The sequence below is a fragment of the Pseudophryne corroboree genome, chromosome 5 (assembly GCF_028390025.1).
Source record: "Pseudophryne corroboree isolate aPseCor3 chromosome 5, aPseCor3.hap2, whole genome shotgun sequence".
Classification (NCBI taxonomy): domain Eukaryota; kingdom Metazoa; phylum Chordata; class Amphibia; order Anura; family Myobatrachidae; genus Pseudophryne; species Pseudophryne corroboree.
Window position 1 is genome coordinate 719,708,118 of NC_086448.1, and position 19,546 is coordinate 719,727,663.

General features: G+C 46.1%; 1 protein-coding gene across 2 annotated transcripts in view; it reads right to left on the reverse strand.

Moving 5' to 3' along the window:
* Nucleotides 1-2,569: 2,569 nt before the first annotated feature.
* The window catches only part of LY96 (lymphocyte antigen 96), a 77,233-nt gene continuing 60,256 nt past the window's right edge, over nt 2,570-19,546 (reverse strand). For both annotated transcript variants that reach the window (XM_063925032.1, XM_063925031.1), the window contains 2 exons: nt 8,477-8,532; nt 2,570-3,231 (listed from right to left, as the gene is read on the reverse strand). In XM_063925032.1, coding sequence (XP_063781102.1) covers nt 3,136-3,231; nt 8,477-8,532 — 152 coding nt within the window. In that variant the 3' untranslated portion in view covers nt 2,570-3,135. The remainder of the gene's footprint in view (nt 3,232-8,476; nt 8,533-19,546) is intronic.

Below are 19,546 nucleotides of genomic sequence, written 5' to 3' on the forward strand. Positions count from 1 at the left end.
GAATTGCTTATCCATGATCCCTACAGAAATAAAAAAAAATGTTGTTCATTAATAAGCAATTCATTTTATTGTGCAGTTACATGTACTCTACAGTACAGCATGTATTTTTACAAAACACAGGCACATAATAAAGTATATTACCTTCGAAAAATAATAGGGGACCAGCTCCTAAACGTGATATGCCTCCCCATACATGGACTTTCAATGGATGCTTTGGGCGTGTTTTTAATGAGATATGGTGACATTTCAGGAATGACATTCTGGAGAACCGCTCAAGAGCAACAGACAATTTATCTGTGAAAATGACATCATGAAATGTTTCACCACTCTCAATCCATCGCCGTGCCTGTTCAACTCTTTTTTCTTTATTCACATTTCTTATCATGGGAGATATCCTGTGAAGAGCCAAAAATAATTAATCAGAAATTAATCAGATACAGTAATGAAAGAGATTACTCTATATACAGTAGACTGTATGTGCAGTATACTGTACTATATACCTACTGAATACATTAAACTGTATATACATTACAGTATATACACAGTACTGTATATATATATATATATATATGACAGATTCACAAGTTCATGGGTAAAAGTACCGCAAAGAGTGACCCCTCCCCATTGGTGTTGGTTTATGCCTTAGGGGACTCGGACACTCATACTTGTATTTCAAAAGCACAGTATTTTCCACCGCCTACCCCTACCCCCATTGCCCTTCCCCCTGGGAGCCTGCACAGATCATGCAGTAGACAGAGAGGGAGTTCAGGTCATGTGCAATACACAAACGCAGACGATCTACAGTACTGTGTTGCTCAGTTAGTTGCATCAGAATACACTAATTTATACTCATTGTCGCTGTGTATTTGCATTTAGCATAAAGAATCGCTCCTGCAGATTTACTCTGATTTATGTGAAACCTGTGTGCACCCTTCCATTGAATGTATTACAAAGAAAAAAATAATAATATTAAAGTGAATGTCACAGGAACACATAAAAAAAAGGTTGGCACTTCCTTCCCATTAGTGTTGGTTTATGCCTTAGGGGACTTGGACGCTCATACTTGTATTTCAAAAGCACAGTATTTTCCACCGCCTCCCCCTACCCCCATCGCCCTTCCTCCCTGGGAGCCTGCACAGGTCATGCAGTAGACAGCGAGGTAGTTCAAGTCATGTGCAATACACAAACGCAGATGATCTACAGTACTGTGTTGCTCAGTTAGTTGCATTAGAATACACTAATTTATACTCATTGCCGCTGTGTATTTGCATTTAGCATAAAGAATCGCTCCTGCAGATTTACTTTGATTTATGTGAAACCTGTGTGCACCCTTCCATTGAAAGTATTACAAAGAAAAAATAATAATATTAAAGTAAATGCCACGGGAACACATTAAGAAAAAGGTTGGAACTTCCTTCCCATTGGTGTTGGTTTATGCCTTAGGGGACTCCAACGCTCATACTTGTATTTCAAAAGCACAGTATTTTCCACCGCCTACCCCTACCCCCATTGCCCTTCCCCCTGGGAGTCTGCACAGGTCATGCAGTAGACAGGGAGAGAGTTCAGGTCATGTGCAATACACAAACGCAGAAGATCTACAGTACTGTGTTGCTCAGTTAGTTGCATCAGAATACACTAATTTATACTCATTACTGCTGTGTATTTGTATTTAGCGTAAAGAATCGCTCCTGCAGATTTACTCTGAGTTATGTGAAACCTGTGTGCACCCTTCCATTAAATGTATTACAAAGAAAAAAAATTATATTAAAGTGAATGTCACGGAAACACATAAAAAAAATAAGTTGCCACTTTAGGACTCGAACCCGGGACTCTCAGCGTGGGAGGTGGGAGCCTTCATCGCTAGCCCACAACGCTTCATGAGAGATTCACAAGTTCATGTGTAAAAGTATTGCAAAGAGCGTCCCCTCCCCATTGGTGTTGGTTTATGCCTTAGGGCACTTGGACGCTCATACATGTATTTCAAAAGCACAGTGTTTATGCATTGTACATACTTCCTTTTACACAATTAGTTGTGTCTGCATACACAATCTTGCGTCTGCATACACAAGTGTTTTAACATGTTCGTTTGTGTCTGTATAAACTGTTTATTTTGAGAACTCTCACCGTCTGACCATTGGTCACCATCTATTAACATTACAGTCGTCACTGACCATTTGCCAGAGCTGTAGATCAATCCGCAGCTATATCATCTAAAGTACTGGATTAGTGGAGCATTAGCCACCCAGTAGTGGAGATGTGTAATGCATGCTGATTATCTAGTGACGCCTCAACGTGCCTGTCCATGATTAAACTCAGCAAGCTAAGCTATCGCCTTAGTGTGACTAAACGTCCGTCTAGGCACAGAACCAGTCAAGATAACGGAGGACCCATCTGTACAGCAGAAAACCCTGGTGGTGAAGTGTGGCCCAGGTGGAAATAAACTGTCTTGTGGATTGAGTACTTAAGCTTTATGCTGATGTTCTTTTACCTCAATGTACAGTAATGTGCAAAAGTTTTAGGCACGTGTGGAAAAAATGCTGCAAGGTAAGAATGATTTCAAAAATAGAAGTGTTAATAGTTTGTTTTTATCAATTAACAACATGCAAAGTGAATGAACAGAAGAGAAATCTAAATTAAATCAATATTTGGTGTGACCATCGTTTGCCTTCAAAACAACATCAATTGTTCTAGGTACACTTGCACACAGTTTTTGAAGGAACTCGTCAGGAATGTTGTTCCAAACATCTTGGAGAACTAACCACAGATTCTGTTGATGTAGGCTTGCTCAGTTTTTTCCATATCTTTATGTAATACAAGACAGACTCGATGATGTTAAAATCAGGGCTCTAGGGGTCCATATCATCACTTCCAGGACTCCTTGTTCTTCTTTACACTGAAGATAGTTCTTAATACCATTAGCTGTATGGGGTCGTTGTCCTGTTGCAGAATAAATTTGGAGCCAGATGCCTCCCTGATGGTAATGCATGATGGATAAGTACCTGCATGATTCTGGCAAGATAGTCATTAGCTTTAAAGCTGCAATACGTCTAAAGGGAAAGTCAGGTTGTTAATCAGAATCTTCCTTACTGGATGTTGCCCATGCAGTAGTGTTCAGAGACCGTTTTAATGTGCAGATTATGGGTTACTTTTAATACTCATTGTGAATTCCATACAAAAGAACATCTCTTCTTGCTGGCCCGCAAATAAGTGCACTTTTATAACATATATGCCCTGGAAAACAGAACAGGATATAACATTATTTATAATAAAGACAAGTAACATGCTGAGGTATAAACACAATTAGTTAATTTTACATTTTCTTGTTTATCATTAAGTGGAAGGATGGTACATATGGGAAATGTACACACAGCGGAACTACAATTGGATGCAGGATGTGTACTACTATAGAGCCCGAAGGTAAGAGAAGCCTAGAACCACTGAGTTGTACCCCATTCCGATTCAAATGTTCTGCTTTCAAATGAATACGGAAGTCACCTCTTTTTGCATAGCAGCACAGTATCAGCAGTGACCGACAACAACCCAAATTTTGGTATGGGACCAGGCAATACATTGCTCTGCCCAGAACTACACATTTTGGACAGTATTCAATTCTTTTCACCCCCTTCCACACCCATTCTGTTTCTGCTAATGGGCGTGGTATAATCATTTCAGCTTGCTGCCCCAGAGTAGCGAGGGCATTCAAACCTTTACACAGCCAAACCTGATTACTATGGGCGCAATATGCGCGATAACAGGGAACACTTTAGAAAGTAGATTGGGCCTGATATATCATTTGAATAAGATGTACAGTATGCCAACATGGCGAAAGTAACTCCTGAAGGAACACAAATTTGGGATCTGCATAATTTCCTGACATGCAGCACCAGCATTTTCAGTTAATCCAGTTACATGAATCCCTTTCAATGGAAGAATGCTGAGATTGACTGAGTAAAGGCTTTGGCAACTGTACAGATTACAAACAAACTTGATTCTTCTACACAATGGCATCAGTAGGGGGGTGTAGACTGCACCCATCCGAGAGGGTGACACCAAAATAGCAGAGCTGCTCTCACCGAGCAACAGTGATGGATGACATGTAAATGTGAGAGTCATCCACACTATGGGGTTAATTCAGACCTGATCGCTGCTGTGCCGACGGCTGTCTAAGCCCTGCGATCGCCTCTGCCTGATTGACAGGCAGAGGTGGTCACTGGGCGGAAGGGGGCGGGATGGCGGCATTTGGCAGAACTTTTAGTGGTGGGCCACGGCGGCTGCGTGATGTCACACGCAGCCACTGCGACCAGAGCAGCATCGAGAAGCTCCCTGCCAGCGCGCAGGAGTTGCGCTGGTGGGGAGATACTCTATCAATACAAAAGCGTCGCACAGCTTTTGTACTTGTGCAATGGGGCGGGGCCTGACATACAGGGTGGACTAGCCCTGTGCTGGGTGTCCCCCCGCATGTCAGGGAAGCTGATCGTAGATGAGTCTGAGTAACCCCCTATGCCAGGAGACGCTGGGGTTGCCCAGCAGATTCTGAAGCACTGGAAAAGCCCAGGCATGACGAGAATGGAGGCATGACATGTGGTCATGCCCCCCAAATATCAAACATCAGGAGTCATAGCATCACTGACACAAGGCCATGCCCACTTTCACGCGTGCAAGGAGTCTGCACTGGCTTACACCAACCCTAGTGATGCCATTGATTCTACAGGTAAGAGATTTGGTGCTTATAACGTGAAATGTAAAGGGCATTGTTTCCTCTAAACTGAATTATCTAAAAATATTAGCATTACAAACAGTCCTTATAAGGAAAACTCCATTGTACAGGGTTGCATTGAACAGCAGAATCTCAATGTAATCTTTCAATAGCTTGATTCACTTTATAGCTGAATGGCAATACTCCTTCCTCTGGGACCACCCAGTGGCTTCACTAGGGGGGGTGCAGGTAATGTGGGTCGCACTGTAGCATTACGTGCAGCATTCCTATCACAATGTAGGAGCTGGCAGTGCAGCCACAAAAGTCTCCTGGGGCAGCACAGAATCTCTGGGGAGTGATGAAACAGGGTTGGGTTGTGAGGCCACAGCCTCTTCCCATGATGCTATGCCCCCTTTTTGGTGGCTCCAGGTGTCTATGAACCCAGTGACGCCCCTGAGACTACCTATATATCACTCCACAGCTTGAGTAATTTTGTTGGAAGTCCCACTGCAGTAACTATTATCACTGAAACATAAGCAGTGTGGCCTACTCCTCAGATCATGGATCATGTCCTCCATTGCGGGGGACTGATTGCAGCGGGTACAATAGAAAGGTAGTTGGTGGATGGGTAGGAGGGGGGGGGAGTTAAAGAGAATTAACTGGAAGTCTTTCATTCATCAGTATTTATTTTCCAAATGATCCAGTTTGGATTGGGAGGGTGGGGGGACATCCTTAGTAGTTACTCCTAAAAACTGAGTTGTTCCCAACATACAGTACACACACAAATCATTCCATTTGCAGATAAAGGGCCAGTCAGATTCGGACACATCTAACCTCATGGATGCAAATAGTGATTGTTACCATATAGCACGTGCGTCGGACGGATCTCTGACGGTTCACACTTTGCATGAAATGGACTGAAACTGGGCAGCAACATACAAGAGATCTGTTTGATATGAGTGTCATGGGCGTATATCGGGAGGCATTTGATATGCGGCATGTCTGGATCCCGGCGCTCACCATACCAACGCCGAAATCCTGACAGCCGGCATACTGACAACTATTATCCCTCTTGGGGTGTCCATGACACCCCTGGAAGGAGAATAAATAGCGTGCCGCGCGCAGCGCACCACCGTGCCTGCAGCATGGTGAGCGCAGCGAGCCCGCAAGGGGCTCTTTTGTGCTCACTCCGCTCCCTGCATGCCGGCGGTCAGGATCCCAGCGTCGGGATTCTGGGCGCTGTGGTCCCAAGCGCCGGCATAACATATTACACCCCGTATATCTATAGCTCCATGTGATTCTGGGATGTATTCATGAAGCAGTGAAAAGAGTGGAGAAGTTGTTCATGGCAACCAATCAGCTGTTCTGTATAATTTTATAGTATGAAAGTTATAAATGTTACTTTAATGCTGATTGGTTGCCATGGACAACTTCTCCACTGGCTCACTTCTCCACAATTTCCACTGCTTCATGAATAGACCCCTCTGAGTGGTGCGTATCAAGAAGGACATTGTTGTTTCTGACGAATCTCCTGCAACCAGCACAAGTCTGATGCAAGTGCCAATGCTAATTAAGACGGTCGCTGGATTGTATCAGTTAGCCTGCTATAGATTCTCACATTGGGGGATCATTCCGAGTTGTTCGCTAGCTGCTTTCTGTCGCAGCGCGGCGATTAGGTGAAAAAGCGGCATTTCTGCGTATGGTGCGCAGTACGCACGCGCAACGTAATTTCACACAAAACTATGCAGTTTCACACAAGGTCTAGCGACGCTTTTCAGCCTCACTGCTGTTCGGTGAGTGATTGACAGGAAGTGGGTGTTTCTGGGCGGAAACTGACCGGTTTCGGGGAGTGTGTGTAGAAACGCAGGCGTGCCCGATAAAAATGCAGGAGTGGCTGGGAAAACGGGGGAGTGGCTGGCCGAACGCAGGGCGTGTTTGTGACGTCAAAACAGGAACTAAACATTCTGAAGTGATCGCTAGCTAGGAGTAAGTTTCGAGCTGCTCAGAAACTGCACAATCTTTTTTTGTAGCAGCGCAGCGATCCTTTCGTTCGCATTTCTGCTAAGCTAAGATACACTCCCAGTGGGCGGCGGCTTAGCGTTTGTACTGCTGCTAAAAACAGCAAGCGAGCGAACAACTCGGAATGAGGGCCATTATCTGTATGACATTAGCAGATAATAGTACATCTGGCTTTCTCGGCTTCGCACAAAAGAACTTCCAAGTTGGAATCAGGACCAAGATACACAAATCTGATACACACATTTGCAAATATATGATAAGCTACCCCCACTAACTTCAAGGCATTTCTGCCACTGGTAGTCCTGACTCTAAACAATGCGAGTTCCTATATGTGTTTTTAATTGTGAGCTAACTTACCAGGAGGTATCCCAATAAAACTTCTGGCACTACAAAGACAAGGACACCCGTGGAAGATAGCTCATCATATATATGCAGGTGTGTGTAACTGGAGCTACATTCAGAACGCAAATGCCGGATCCTACCCGGTAAGACAAACGTGTACTTACCGGGTGGGATCCGGCATGTGCGCTCCGCTGCTGGCTTTCCGACCCGGCAATATACCGGGTCGGTTGCCATAGCAGCGGAGGGAGCAGCAGCAGCAGGGGCGGGGGTGGAGGCGGCGCCGGGAGATGAGCTCATCTCCTGCGCCGCCTCTCCCTATGCTGTGAATGGGAACCGTGTCGCATCGACACGGCTCCCATTCACACCGCACCTGACCCGGTAATCAACCCGGGTAAAACCCTTCTTTTTTACCGGGTTCAATTACCGGGTCAGGCGACCCGCTAAATCGTGAAAGGACCTTTCACATCGCACACTGACCCGGTTCGACACGGCAATATTTATTTTATTCATTAGCAGTTTCTTATATAGCGCAGCATATTCCGTTGCGCTTTACAATTAGAACAACAATTATAGAACAAAACTGGGTAAAGACAGACAGACAGACAGAGGTAGGAAGGCCCTGCTCGCGAGCTTACAATCTATAGGGAAATAGGCATTGATACACAAGGATAGATGCTACTTGTCACATAATGGTTCCCCAGGTTGCTAGGTTCTTAATGGGTTGTATATGATATGATCACCCAGCAATGTTGGAAGACAAAATGTGAGTTTATGTGGACTGTACAGAGGGGATGTAACTTGATAGGGAAGCTGTGAAGGTTATGTGTGTGGGTCAGAAATTTGGTAGGCTTGTCTGAAGAGATGAGTTTTCAGAGAACGTTTAAAGGTTTGGAGACTAGAGGAGAGTCTTATTGTGCGTGGGAGTGCATTCCACAGAGTGGGTGAAGCCCGGGTAAAGTCCTGTAATTTTGAGTGGGAACAGGTAATACATGTGGATGATACCGGGTTATTTGTGCGATGTGAAAGGGGTATGGGTGTCCTGTATCACAAACTCCATCATTATAGTCTAGGTTTTAAGGAAATCAATGCTTAAATCCAGATGGTTGAATTACATTGACTAAGGCAGAGGTTCTCAAACGCAGTCGTCAAGGCACCACAACGGTCCAGGTTTTAAGTTTATCCATACTTGGCCACAGCTGACTTAATTAGTACCTCAGACAATTTGATTTAAGCATCTGTGCTGAGCCATGGATATACCTAGAACCTGGACTATTGGGGTGCCCTGAGGACCGCGTTTGAGAACCTCTGGACTAAGGTACTAATTAAGTCACCTGTGCTCAAGCATGAATATCCTTACAATCTGGATTGTAAAGGAGTAGTTTGGGAAACTCAAATACACTACTACAATATCTACAGTACCTTCAGAAATGACATTTTACCAATACTTTTTCCATAGACTCTCATATCCACTGTTTCTGTAGAGAAATAAATATGTAGTTAGTGGATATGTTCAGAAACACAAAAGGTAAAAATAAGATTTTAAACCTACCGGTAAATCTATTTCTCCTAGTCCGTAGAGGATGCTGGGGACTCCGTAAGGACCATGGGGTATAGACGGGCTCCACAGGAGATAGGGCACCTAAAAAGAACTTTTACTATGGGTGTGCACTGGCTCCTCCCTCTATGCCCCTCCTCCAGACCTCAGTTAGAGAACTGTGCCCAGAGGAGATGGACAATACAAGGCAGGATTTAGCAATCCAAGGGCAAGATTCATACCAGCCCACACCAATCATACCATGTAACCTGGAACATACATAACCAGTTAACAGTATGAACAAACAACAGTAACGGTCCAAGACCTATTCCAACTGTAACATAACCCTTATGTAAGCAACAACTATATACAAGTCTTGCAGAGTTTCCGCACTGGGACGGGTGCCCTGCCCAGCATCCTCTACGGACTAGGAGAAATAGATTTACCGGTAGGTTTAAAATCTTATTTTCTCTCACGTCTCTGAAAGAAAATCGAGAGGGCCGAAATCTGTACCTTAACAGAGCCTAATTTCAGGCCCATATCCACTCCTGTCTGTAGGAAGTGGAGAAAACGACCCAGATGAAAATCTTCCGTAGGTGCATTCTTGGTCTCACACCAAGACACATACTTTCGCCAGATACGGTGATAATGCTTAACCGTCACCTCCTTCCTAGCCTTTATTAAAGTAGGGATGACCTCTTCCGGAATTCCCTTTTTCGCTAGGATTCGGCGTTCAACCGCCATGCCGTCAAACGTAACCGTGGTAAGTCTTGAAATACACAGGGCCCCTGTTGCAACAGGTCTTCCCTCAGAGGAAGAGGCCAGGGGTCTCCTGTGAGCATCTCTTGTAGATCTGAGTACCAGGCCCTTCGAGGCCAGTCTGGGACAACGAGTATTGTCTGTACGTTTCTTTGCCTTATGATCCTCAACACTTTTGTGATGAGAGGAAGAAGAGGAAACACGTAGACCGATTTGAACAGCCACGGTGTTATCAGAGCATCTACTGCCACTGCCTGAGGGTCCCGAGACCTGGCACAATACCTCCGAAGCTTTTAGTTGAGGCGTGATGCCATCATGTCTATTTGAGGAGTTCCCCAAAGACGTGTTATGTCTGCAAAGACTCCTTGATGAAGACCCCACTCTCCTGGATGGAGATCGTGTCTGCTGAGGAAGTCTGCTTCCCAGTTGTCCACTCCCGGAATGAAGACAGCCGACAGAGCGCTTACACGATTTTCCGCCCAGCTAAGAATCCTTGTGGCTGCCGCCATCGCGACTCTGCTTCTTGTCCCGCCTTGGCGGTTCACATGAGCCACTGCTGTGACATTGTCTGATTGAATCAGAACCGGTAGGTTTCGAAGAAGACTCTCCGCTTGTCGAAGGCCGTTGTAAATGGCCCTGAGTTCCAACACATTGATGTGTAGACAGGACTCCTGGTCTGACCAAAGACCCTTAAAAAAAATTTCCCTGTGTGACCGCTCCCCATCCTCGGAGGCTCGCGTCCGTGGTAACCAGGATCCAATCCTGAATTCCGAACCTGCGACCCTCCAGCAGGTGAGCACTTTGCAACCACCACAGGAGAGACACTCTGGCCCCTGGGGACAGAGTTATTTCCCGATGTAAGTGCAGATGGGACCCGGACCACTTGTCCAGAAGGTCCCATTGAAAAGTCCTTGCATGGAACCTTCCGAAGGGAATGGCCTCGTAGGCCGCCACCATTTTTCCCAGAACTCGAGTGCATTGGTGAACTGACACCCTTTTCGGTTTTAGCAGGTCTCTGACCATGTTCTGGATGTCCTGGGCTTTCTCTATTGGGAGGAAGACCTTCATTTGTTCCGTATCCAGTATCATACCTAGGAACGGTAGTCGAGTTGTCGGAATCAACTGTGACTTCAGGAGATTTAGAATCCAACCGTGTTGCTGGAGCACTCTCAGAGAGAGCGCCACACTGCTCAGCAATTTCTCCCTTGATCTCGCTTTTATCAGGAGATCGTCCAAGTATGGGATAATTGTGACTCCATGCTTGTGTAACACCCCTTTACCTGGGCTTTCTGGGTAATGGTGTGTATTTAAACTCTTCCCGCTTTGCAATGCTTCTCACCTTGTACTTCTCTTGGTATTAGTGCCTCCACCCGAATCTTGACGTGACGTGCTCTTCTGGGAAGTGTTAAATTTTGGAAACACCAGAGGGAGACTCGGGAAACCCTCTGCCCACCACGTGCTTAGACCGACCCCACTACAGGAATATATCACACGGATATGTTGCAAAAGCCACTCTGGCACATTTATTAAAGGGTCTGGAATAGCAATTGCTTTTATGCATTTATATACAAGGGACTATAGTAGATCAATAAAAGAGGACATATACTAAAGGCATAGGAACATGTTGGTCAGTAATGCACACACATATCTAAAGGGTGTATAATGCAGTAATAAGAAAAATGAACATAATACATGAATCTGCTTTCTCCTGTCTGTCCCTTCCTGAACTTCCCTTTTGTATGCAGATAAAACCCTGGCCTTTGCAATCACTGACTGGGTAATGACAACTTAAAACAGCAGTATAACAAGGAATTTCACACATACCACATACAGCATTAGACAATACATCCCCCACTATAGTGCACTGTTATTTCAGAGTTCCTTATCTTCTGCATGCTATAGCTTGACTGAAAAGGTACTTTAACAGGTTCCAATTGGCACTTTCAGCAATGCTGGTACTTGTAGTTCCACAAACTGATTCTTGGTGAAATCACACACTTTGTTAGCTACTATTTATCAGTCTTTACCAAGAAACATAACACTGTAAACCGTTACTTATCTCACATTCCTCCAAAGTGTGTCCCTCTGCAAACTGTCCTCTCCAGGGGTCGAAAAGGAAGGTTTGAAATGCATTATCCTCTGTAGGCCACTTAACTTCATCAGACTGGGGTTCTCCCTCTCCGTAGGGCTCTTTCTGTACAGTCACGTGGACTTCTTCCCCAGTATTCTCCAGTCATTGTCAGCTGCATCTTGCTATATTCCAGACATGGTTCCTTCTCCCTCCTTGGCCATCTCCTCCTCCACTCCCCTGGACAAAAGCATTCCATTCTCCACTCCCCCCTCCCCATGCCCTGTTTCTCCACCCCCCGACAGCCTCTGCGTGTCTCTCTGTATATCCTCTGAAACCCAAGGCTGTCTGGGAGATGTAGTCTCTAAACACAAAATGGCCGGTGTCCAATTTCACATTTGCTGCCTGTCATAAGCGCGGGGCGCTACATACTCCCCCTGTGGGACTGGCAATCCGCTGACAAAGTGATGAGCCTGTTCCACACCCTGAAAAGGAATATGTGTTAAACCATTCTGTCTGTTTACACATCCACACATACCCTGACAAGCTCCTACGATGACAGGGGTGGGCCCCAAATAAGGCCAAGGGTAGACCCAGTGAGGGTGAACCACCCTGGGCACTTCAGTGGCCCTTCCTAACTCATCATAAGTAAATATCATAGGGGCCCTAGTGGTGCGTCTGGGTCGGCTAATAGCTGGAAGGGCTCCCTCATCTCCCTCTGACACCCTTTCTGGTTGTTCAGCCTCTCCCCCAACATCTCTCTCTTCTGGTTGGTCCTGAGCCTGTCCCTCAGGTTCTCTAACTTCCACCGTTACTTCAGGTACGACCTCCTCCAACCTGCACACCTGTTCTCCTCTTGGCTCTCCTGTAGCTCTCTCAGTAGACCTGTGGGGTCTAGTGACCTCATGACTTTGAATGACAGTCTCATTTTCCGTAGTGGGAGAATCATACCCCCATTCATCCTCACTGCAATCTGTCTCTTTATAATCTCTAGTTTCCTCTCTCCTGGTAGACCTCAGTCTTCCTGGCTTCCTCCAGGGCACCCTCTCGGTGGTCTCAACAGCATGCTCGGTCTTGAACCTCACATCTCTCCCAATCGGTAATAGGTGTTGACGGTGATAAGTCTTTATGGGCCCTGTTTGTCCTTCAGGCCTTACACGGTAAACAGGTGCCCCAGACATTTTGGCCACCACTTCATAGGGTTCTTCTCTCCATCGATTTGCCAATTTATGCTTTCCTGGTATTCCCAGGTAGCGGAGCAGTACTCTGTCTCCTATCCCCAGCACATTCTCTTTCACACGACTGTCATATCGAGTCTTGTTTCTCAAACCAGACTTAGTAGAAGCTTCTTGAGCCAACTTGTGAGCATGTCTCAGTTCTTCTCGCAGTCTCTGCACATACTGTAAATGTGTCTCCCCCGAGTGGGAAACCTCCATTATTCCGAAACAAATGTCTACAGGCAGTCGGGCTTCTCTTCCAAACATAAGGAGGTATGGTGAGTATCCAGTTGACTCATTTTTTGTGCAGTTATATGCATGTACTAACTGACTGATGTGCCTACTCCAGTGTGCCTTCCTGGCAGTGCCCAAAGTGCCCATCATGTTGAGAAGGGTTAGATTGAATCTCTCTGGCTGCGGGTCCCCTTGTGGATGGAATGGTGTCGTCCTCGACTTCTGTATCCCGCACAATTCGCAGATCTCTTTTATCAGCCGATTCTCAAAATCTCTTCCTTGATCAGAATGTATCCGGGCTGGAAGTCCATAATGCACAAAGAATTTCTCCCATAGAATCTTGGCAACAGTTGTGGCTTTTTGATCTTTGGCTGGGTAGGCCTGGGCGTACCGAGTGAAATGATCTGTCACGACGAGAATATGTGCTGTGTTGCTTTCATCTGGCTCTACAGAAAGGAAATCAATACACACCAGCTCTAGTGGCCCATCACTCGAAATGTTTTTCAATGGTGCAGCTCTTTCGGGCAGTGTTTTACGCAGAATGCAAGTCCCACAATTTCTGCAATATTTTTCAATATCAGTCTCCATCCTTGGCCAATAGAACCGATCGGCAATCAACCCGCTTGTTTTCTCAACACCTAAGTGCCCATGTTGGTCATGTAGGGCATTCAGTATAGAATCACGATGTTTATTTGGCAGAACCAACTGTCTTCTTACTCTACCATCTCGGTGGGTAGATTCCCTATAAAGGAGGCCTCCTCTGACCATCAGAAATTCTCTTTGCCTGTGCAGTAAGATGGCTTCTTCTGTTTTAAGGGCCTTTGGCCCCAACCTCTCATTGTTCTTTATCATCCAATAGACCGCTCCTAGGGACAGATCTTCTAGTTGATCACTTTTCAGCTGTTTCCTACTGATCCTCTGCAGATCACCCAGTTCAAACTGACTCAGCCAGCAATAATGTTTGGGCAGTGCCGCTTCTGAAAGTCCCAATGCAGTGACACATTCTCTCACAGGTGGCACCACCACTCTTCCTTCATGGCACATACCTCTTACTTCTGGAGCAGGCACTTCAACCCACTCTTCTTCAGGTGATTCCGCATGTCTTCCAGCCAACCTGGACAAAGCATCAGCATCAATGTTTCCTTTGCCAGGTCGGTACTTCAGCGTGAAGTCATACACAGCCAAAGCTGCCAGCCATCGATGTCCTGTGGCATCCAACTTTGCTGTAATCTGGATGTATGTCAACGGATTGTTGTCAGTATGGACTTCAAATGTAGCACCATACAAATAATCATGCAGACGGTCGACAATGGCCCATTTTAATGCCAAGAATTCCAGCTTGTGCACAGGGTAATTCTTTTCGCTGGGTGATAGGCCTCGGCTAACATAGTGCACAGGCCTCATCTGGCCTTCTTGTTCTTGGTAAAGTACTCCCCCGAGTCCATCAAATGATGCATCTACATGAAGAATGTATGGAAGGTCAGGGTTTGCATAGGCGAGCACTGGAGACTGGGTAAGACCCTCCTTCAATCTCTTGAATGCAGTTTCACACTCTTCTGTCCATCTTTCCCCAAATAGGTCATTAACACGGAGAAAGTGTTTATTTCCTTGCTGGTTCATCCACCCCTTCACTGGTGGGTACCCTTTGGTTAATTCTGTCAAAGGCTTGGCTAGTTTCGAATATCCTGGAACAAATCTTCTGTAGTACCCACAGAACCCCAGAAAAGACCTCAGTTCCTTTAGTTTTGTGGGCCGTGGCCACTCTTCCACAGCTTCTACTTTGGCAGGGTCAGTGGAGATCCCTTCTCTGCTGACAATGTGCCCAACATACTTGACTTGCTTCTGGCATAGTCGACACTTTTCTAAAGATAGCTTTAGCCCTTTACTCTTCAATCGGTCAAGTACTTTGAGCAATCTCTCGTTATGTTCTTGTAGAGTCCTCCCAAAAACAATCAAGTCATCCAGATACACGATTACCTCACGGAAATTCATGTCCCCCACGGTCTCATCCATGCACCTCTGAAAGGTGGCTGGGGCACCTTTTACCCTCTGTGGCATTCTCTTGAACTGAAAGAACCCTTCAGGGCATATGAAGGCTGTCTTCTCAGCATCTCCCGGACTCATTAGAATCTGGTAGTACCCACTCCTGAGGTCTAGCACAGAGAACCATTTGCTTCCTTGCAGACAGTCAAGTGCCTCATCAACTTTAGGCACTGTGTACTGGTCTGGCACTGTTCGCTTGTTAAGAGTTCGGTAGTCCACACACATCCGGATATCACCATTCTTCTTACGAGCCACCACTATTGGAGAGGCATAGGGACTCTCTGATTTTTCAATGACATCATTCTCCAGTAGACCTTTCAGATGACTTCTTACATCATACAAATCCGCAGGGGCCAATCTTCGTGACCTTTCTCGAAAGGGTTTTTCATCAGTAAGACGAATCTTATGTTGGACCCCTCTAGCCAGCCCTAGGTCCCAATCTCCTAGGGAGAAAACATCTCTCCTCTCTAACATTTCTTTGATCAGTCTGTCTAGATCGGCTTTCATGGCATCTGTACCTTCAAAGCATGGTTGGAAACTGTCTGCAACCAACACACTCTTTTTCTGAGCTTCTTCTGCCTCCTTTTTTCGATAGTCCGCCAGGCATACAGGATGAATGGTGAGCGTCTGGTAATATTCCTTTCCACCCTCCTCTCTGCACCATTGGGCAAGTGAATTGAACAAATGGGCATTGGTTCCTATGATAGCTTGCACATCCCTATCCTCTTCTTCTGGATCGGGACACACAAGGGCGACTACTTGCACTTCTTTTTCAATCCCAGCCACTTCTCTTGGGAACTTGAGGTCCACTGTGATGTATCCGAGATATGGATAGCTCTGTTCACTGAGGCCCCAGATGGTCAGCCCAGACAATGGATGTACCTTGACATCAGACAGATTCTCACGAAACCACTTCTCGAACACAATGGACACCTGGGAACCACTATCCAGTAGAGCCGTACACCTCTGTCCATTCAATAAGGCAGTCACGTGAGGCGCTGGACCGACTAGGCCAGGTGGCAATATATTCCAGGTAGCAGGTGAGTTCCCCACAGCATTGGTACTAACTTTCTTTAGGGGGCCAGGGTGGGGTCTTCTGGTCCCCCTTTCTCGTTTCCCGAAGGCTGTTCAGGTGGTGGGGATTGCTTATATGATGACCTCTGATTCCATCTGGCTGGACACTGTCTAGCTATATGTCCAGGCCGACCGCACTCAAAACATCTTCTGGGGTCACCTCGACTCTCTAGTTGTATTGGAGATGATGCATGCGAAGGCCTTGGGGCCTCCCTAGCTGTCTGAAGGGCTAACAGATGGTCTATCTGTTCCTTCTGCACTTGAAGGATCTTCAGTAACTCCACCTCTTTTGCACTGGTTTCCTGCTTCAGGCTAACAGTCTTTATCTTTTTGGCCACACCATCTCTAGCTTCGATTATAGCTTCCTCTTGTTTGACTTCATCGATTAGCTGGTTGAAAGAAGGAGCTGGGTTTCTAGTAGAGTCTCCCCGGAGCTTCAATGCAACTGGGTCTAAAGACAGTGCTCCTCTTAGTAACTGTTGCAGGCGACTCCCATCTACTTCACTGAGGGTCATTCCCCCTTTTTCCACAATGCGGTAAATTAGCTTGTCCAGGCGGTATAGATATTTGGACAATCTCTCCCCCGGCTCTTGACAGGTGTTTCTTAACTTGTAAAGGAGGTCAGTGGCATCTTCTGATGTTCCAAACTCTCTTTCCAGAGCCGCTAGATAGTTCCGTGCAGTAGCATTAGGGTCACTCCGACGAGTGGCCTGCACAATCTCCATTGCTGGACCACGTAAACTCTCCACTATCCGTTGTCTCTTTGCAGTCTCAGGACAGTGCCACTCTTCCATGTACTGGATTGCAGTGTCTTTCCACACCTCATAGGCATCTTCTCCAGTTGGAACAGGTTGGACACCTGAGAAAGGTCTCAATCTCCTATATCCACCATCATACTGGTTTCTTCCCAGTTGCTCCACGAGTTTATTCATAGCGACCAAAAATAATCGACTCTGCATGTCAGAGGCTCCATCTAGGCCCAGAGGTGAATCATCTTGTCTTGGAATGTCAGGGGACTGTACAATGGGGCTCCTTGCCCTCTCTTCAGTAGGACTTGATTCTTGGGCAACTCTCATCCCCTCACTTGGCTTAAGAGGCAACACTACACTCCAACGTTTGCTTCCCTCATATGAAAAAACAGCAGGGATCAATCCTCTCTCCAACACAGCATCGCTCTCTAGCAGCACAGCATCATCCCTCCTGCCCAGTACATTTGGCCTCTGCATCCCTGTCCGATCTGCAATCATCTTGGTAACCTCCTCATCTGGAACTTCCTGCAGTTCACCGCACAAAACAAAACAGCATTCTGAATCTTTGGATAGTTGTTCACACCAACCATATACTTCTTCTGGCTTCAAACTAGCCATGACGCCCGCCTGGTAAGCAAATTCTGAGTTAGCTGTACGAATCTCAGCAGTGCACTCCACTGTAACACCCCTTTACCTGGGCTTTCTGGGTAATGGTGTGTATTTAAACTCTTCCCGCTTTGCAATGCTTCTCACCTTGTACTTCTCTTGGTATTAGTGCCTCCACCCGAATCTTGACGTGACGTGCTCTTCTGGGAAGTGTTAAATTTTGGAAACACCAGAGGGAGACTCGGGAAACCCTCTGCCCACCACGTGCTTAGACCGACCCCACTACAGGAATATATCACACGGATATGTTGCAAAAGCCACTCTGGCACATTTATTAAAGGGTCTGGAATAGCAATTGCTTTTATGCATTTATATACAAGGGACTATAGTAGATCAATAAAAGAGGACATATACTAAAGGCATAGGAACATGTTGGTCAGTAATGCACACACATATCTAAAGGGTGTATAATGCAGTAATAAGAAAAATGAACATAATACATGAATCTGCTTTCTCCTGTCTGTCCCTTCCTGAACTTCCCTTTTGTATGCAGATAAAACCCTGGCCTTTTCAATCACTGACTGGGTAATGACAACTTAAAACAGCAGTATAACAAGGAATTTCACACATACCACATACAGCATTAGACAATACATCCCCCACTATAGTGCACTGTTATTTCAGAGTTCCTTATCTTCTGCATGCTATAGCTTGACTGAAAAGGTACTTTAACAGGTTCCAATTGGCACTTTCAGCAATGCTGGTACTTGTAGTTCCACAAACTGATTCTTGGTGAAATCACACACTTTGTTAGCTACTATTTATCAGTCTTTACCAAGAAACATAACACTGTAAACCGTTACTTATCTCACATTCCTCCAAAGTGTGTCCCTCTGCAAACTGTCCTCTCCAGGGGTCGAAAAGGAAGGTTTGAAATGCATTATCCTCTGTAGGCCACTTAACTTCATCAGACTGGGGTTCTCCCTCTCCGTAGGGCTCTTTCTGTACAGTCACGTGGACTTCTTCCCCAGTATTCTCCAGTCATTGTCAGCTGCATCTTGCTATATTCCAGACATGGTTCCTTCTCCCTCCTTGGCCATCTCCTCCTCCACTCCCCTGGACAAAAGCATTCCATTCTCCACTCCCCCCTCCCCATGCCCTGTTTCTCCACCCCCCGACAGCCTCTGCGTGTCTCTCTGTATATCCTCTGAAACCCAAGGCTGTCTGGGAGATGTAGTCTCTAAACACAAAATGGCCGGTGTCCAATTTCACATTTGCTGCCTGTCATAAGCGCGGGGCGCTACACTTGCGCAGGACCACCATCATTTCCGCCATTATCTTGGTGAAAATCCTCGGGGCCGTGGAAAATCCAAACGGCAACGTCTGAAATTGGTAATGACAATCCTGTACAGCGAATCTCAGGTATTCCTGATGGGGGGCATATATGGGGACATGAAGGTACGCATCCTTTATGTCCAGAGACACCATAAACTCCCCCTCCTCCATGTTGGCTATTATTGCTCTGAGTGATTCCATTTTGAATTTGAATCTTTTTATGTACAGGTTTAGGGATTTCAGATTCAAAATAGGTCTGACCGAACCGTCTGGTTTCGGGACCACAAATAGGGTTGAGTAGTAACCTCTTCCCTGCTGGTGCAGGGGAACCTTGATTATCACTTGCTGTATACACAGCGTTTGAATTGCAGCTAACACTATATCCCTTTCCGATGTGGAAGCTGGTAGGGCCGATTTGAAAATCGGCGCGGGGGCACCTCCTCGAATTCCAACTTGTAGCCCTGGGAAACTATTTCCAACACCCAGGGATTCAGGTCTGAACTGACCCAGGCCTGACTGAAAAGTCGAAGACGTGCCCCCACCGGTGCGGACTCCCTCAGGGGAGCCCCAGCGTCATGCTGTGGGTTTTGGAACAGCCGGGGAGGACTTTTGTTCCTGGGCACCTGCCGAAGCAGGTGCTCTTTTGCCTCTGCCCTTACCTCTGGCGAGGAAAGAGGATCCCCGACACCTACTGGACTTGTGCGACCGAAAGGACTGCATCTGATAGGGTGTTACTTTCTTTTGCTGTTGGGGAATATATGGTAAAAAATTTGATTTACCTGCTGTAGCTGTGGAAACCAGGTCCGTCAGCCCATCCCCAAACAATACATCACCCTTATAGGGTAGTACTTCCATATGTTTTTTGGAATC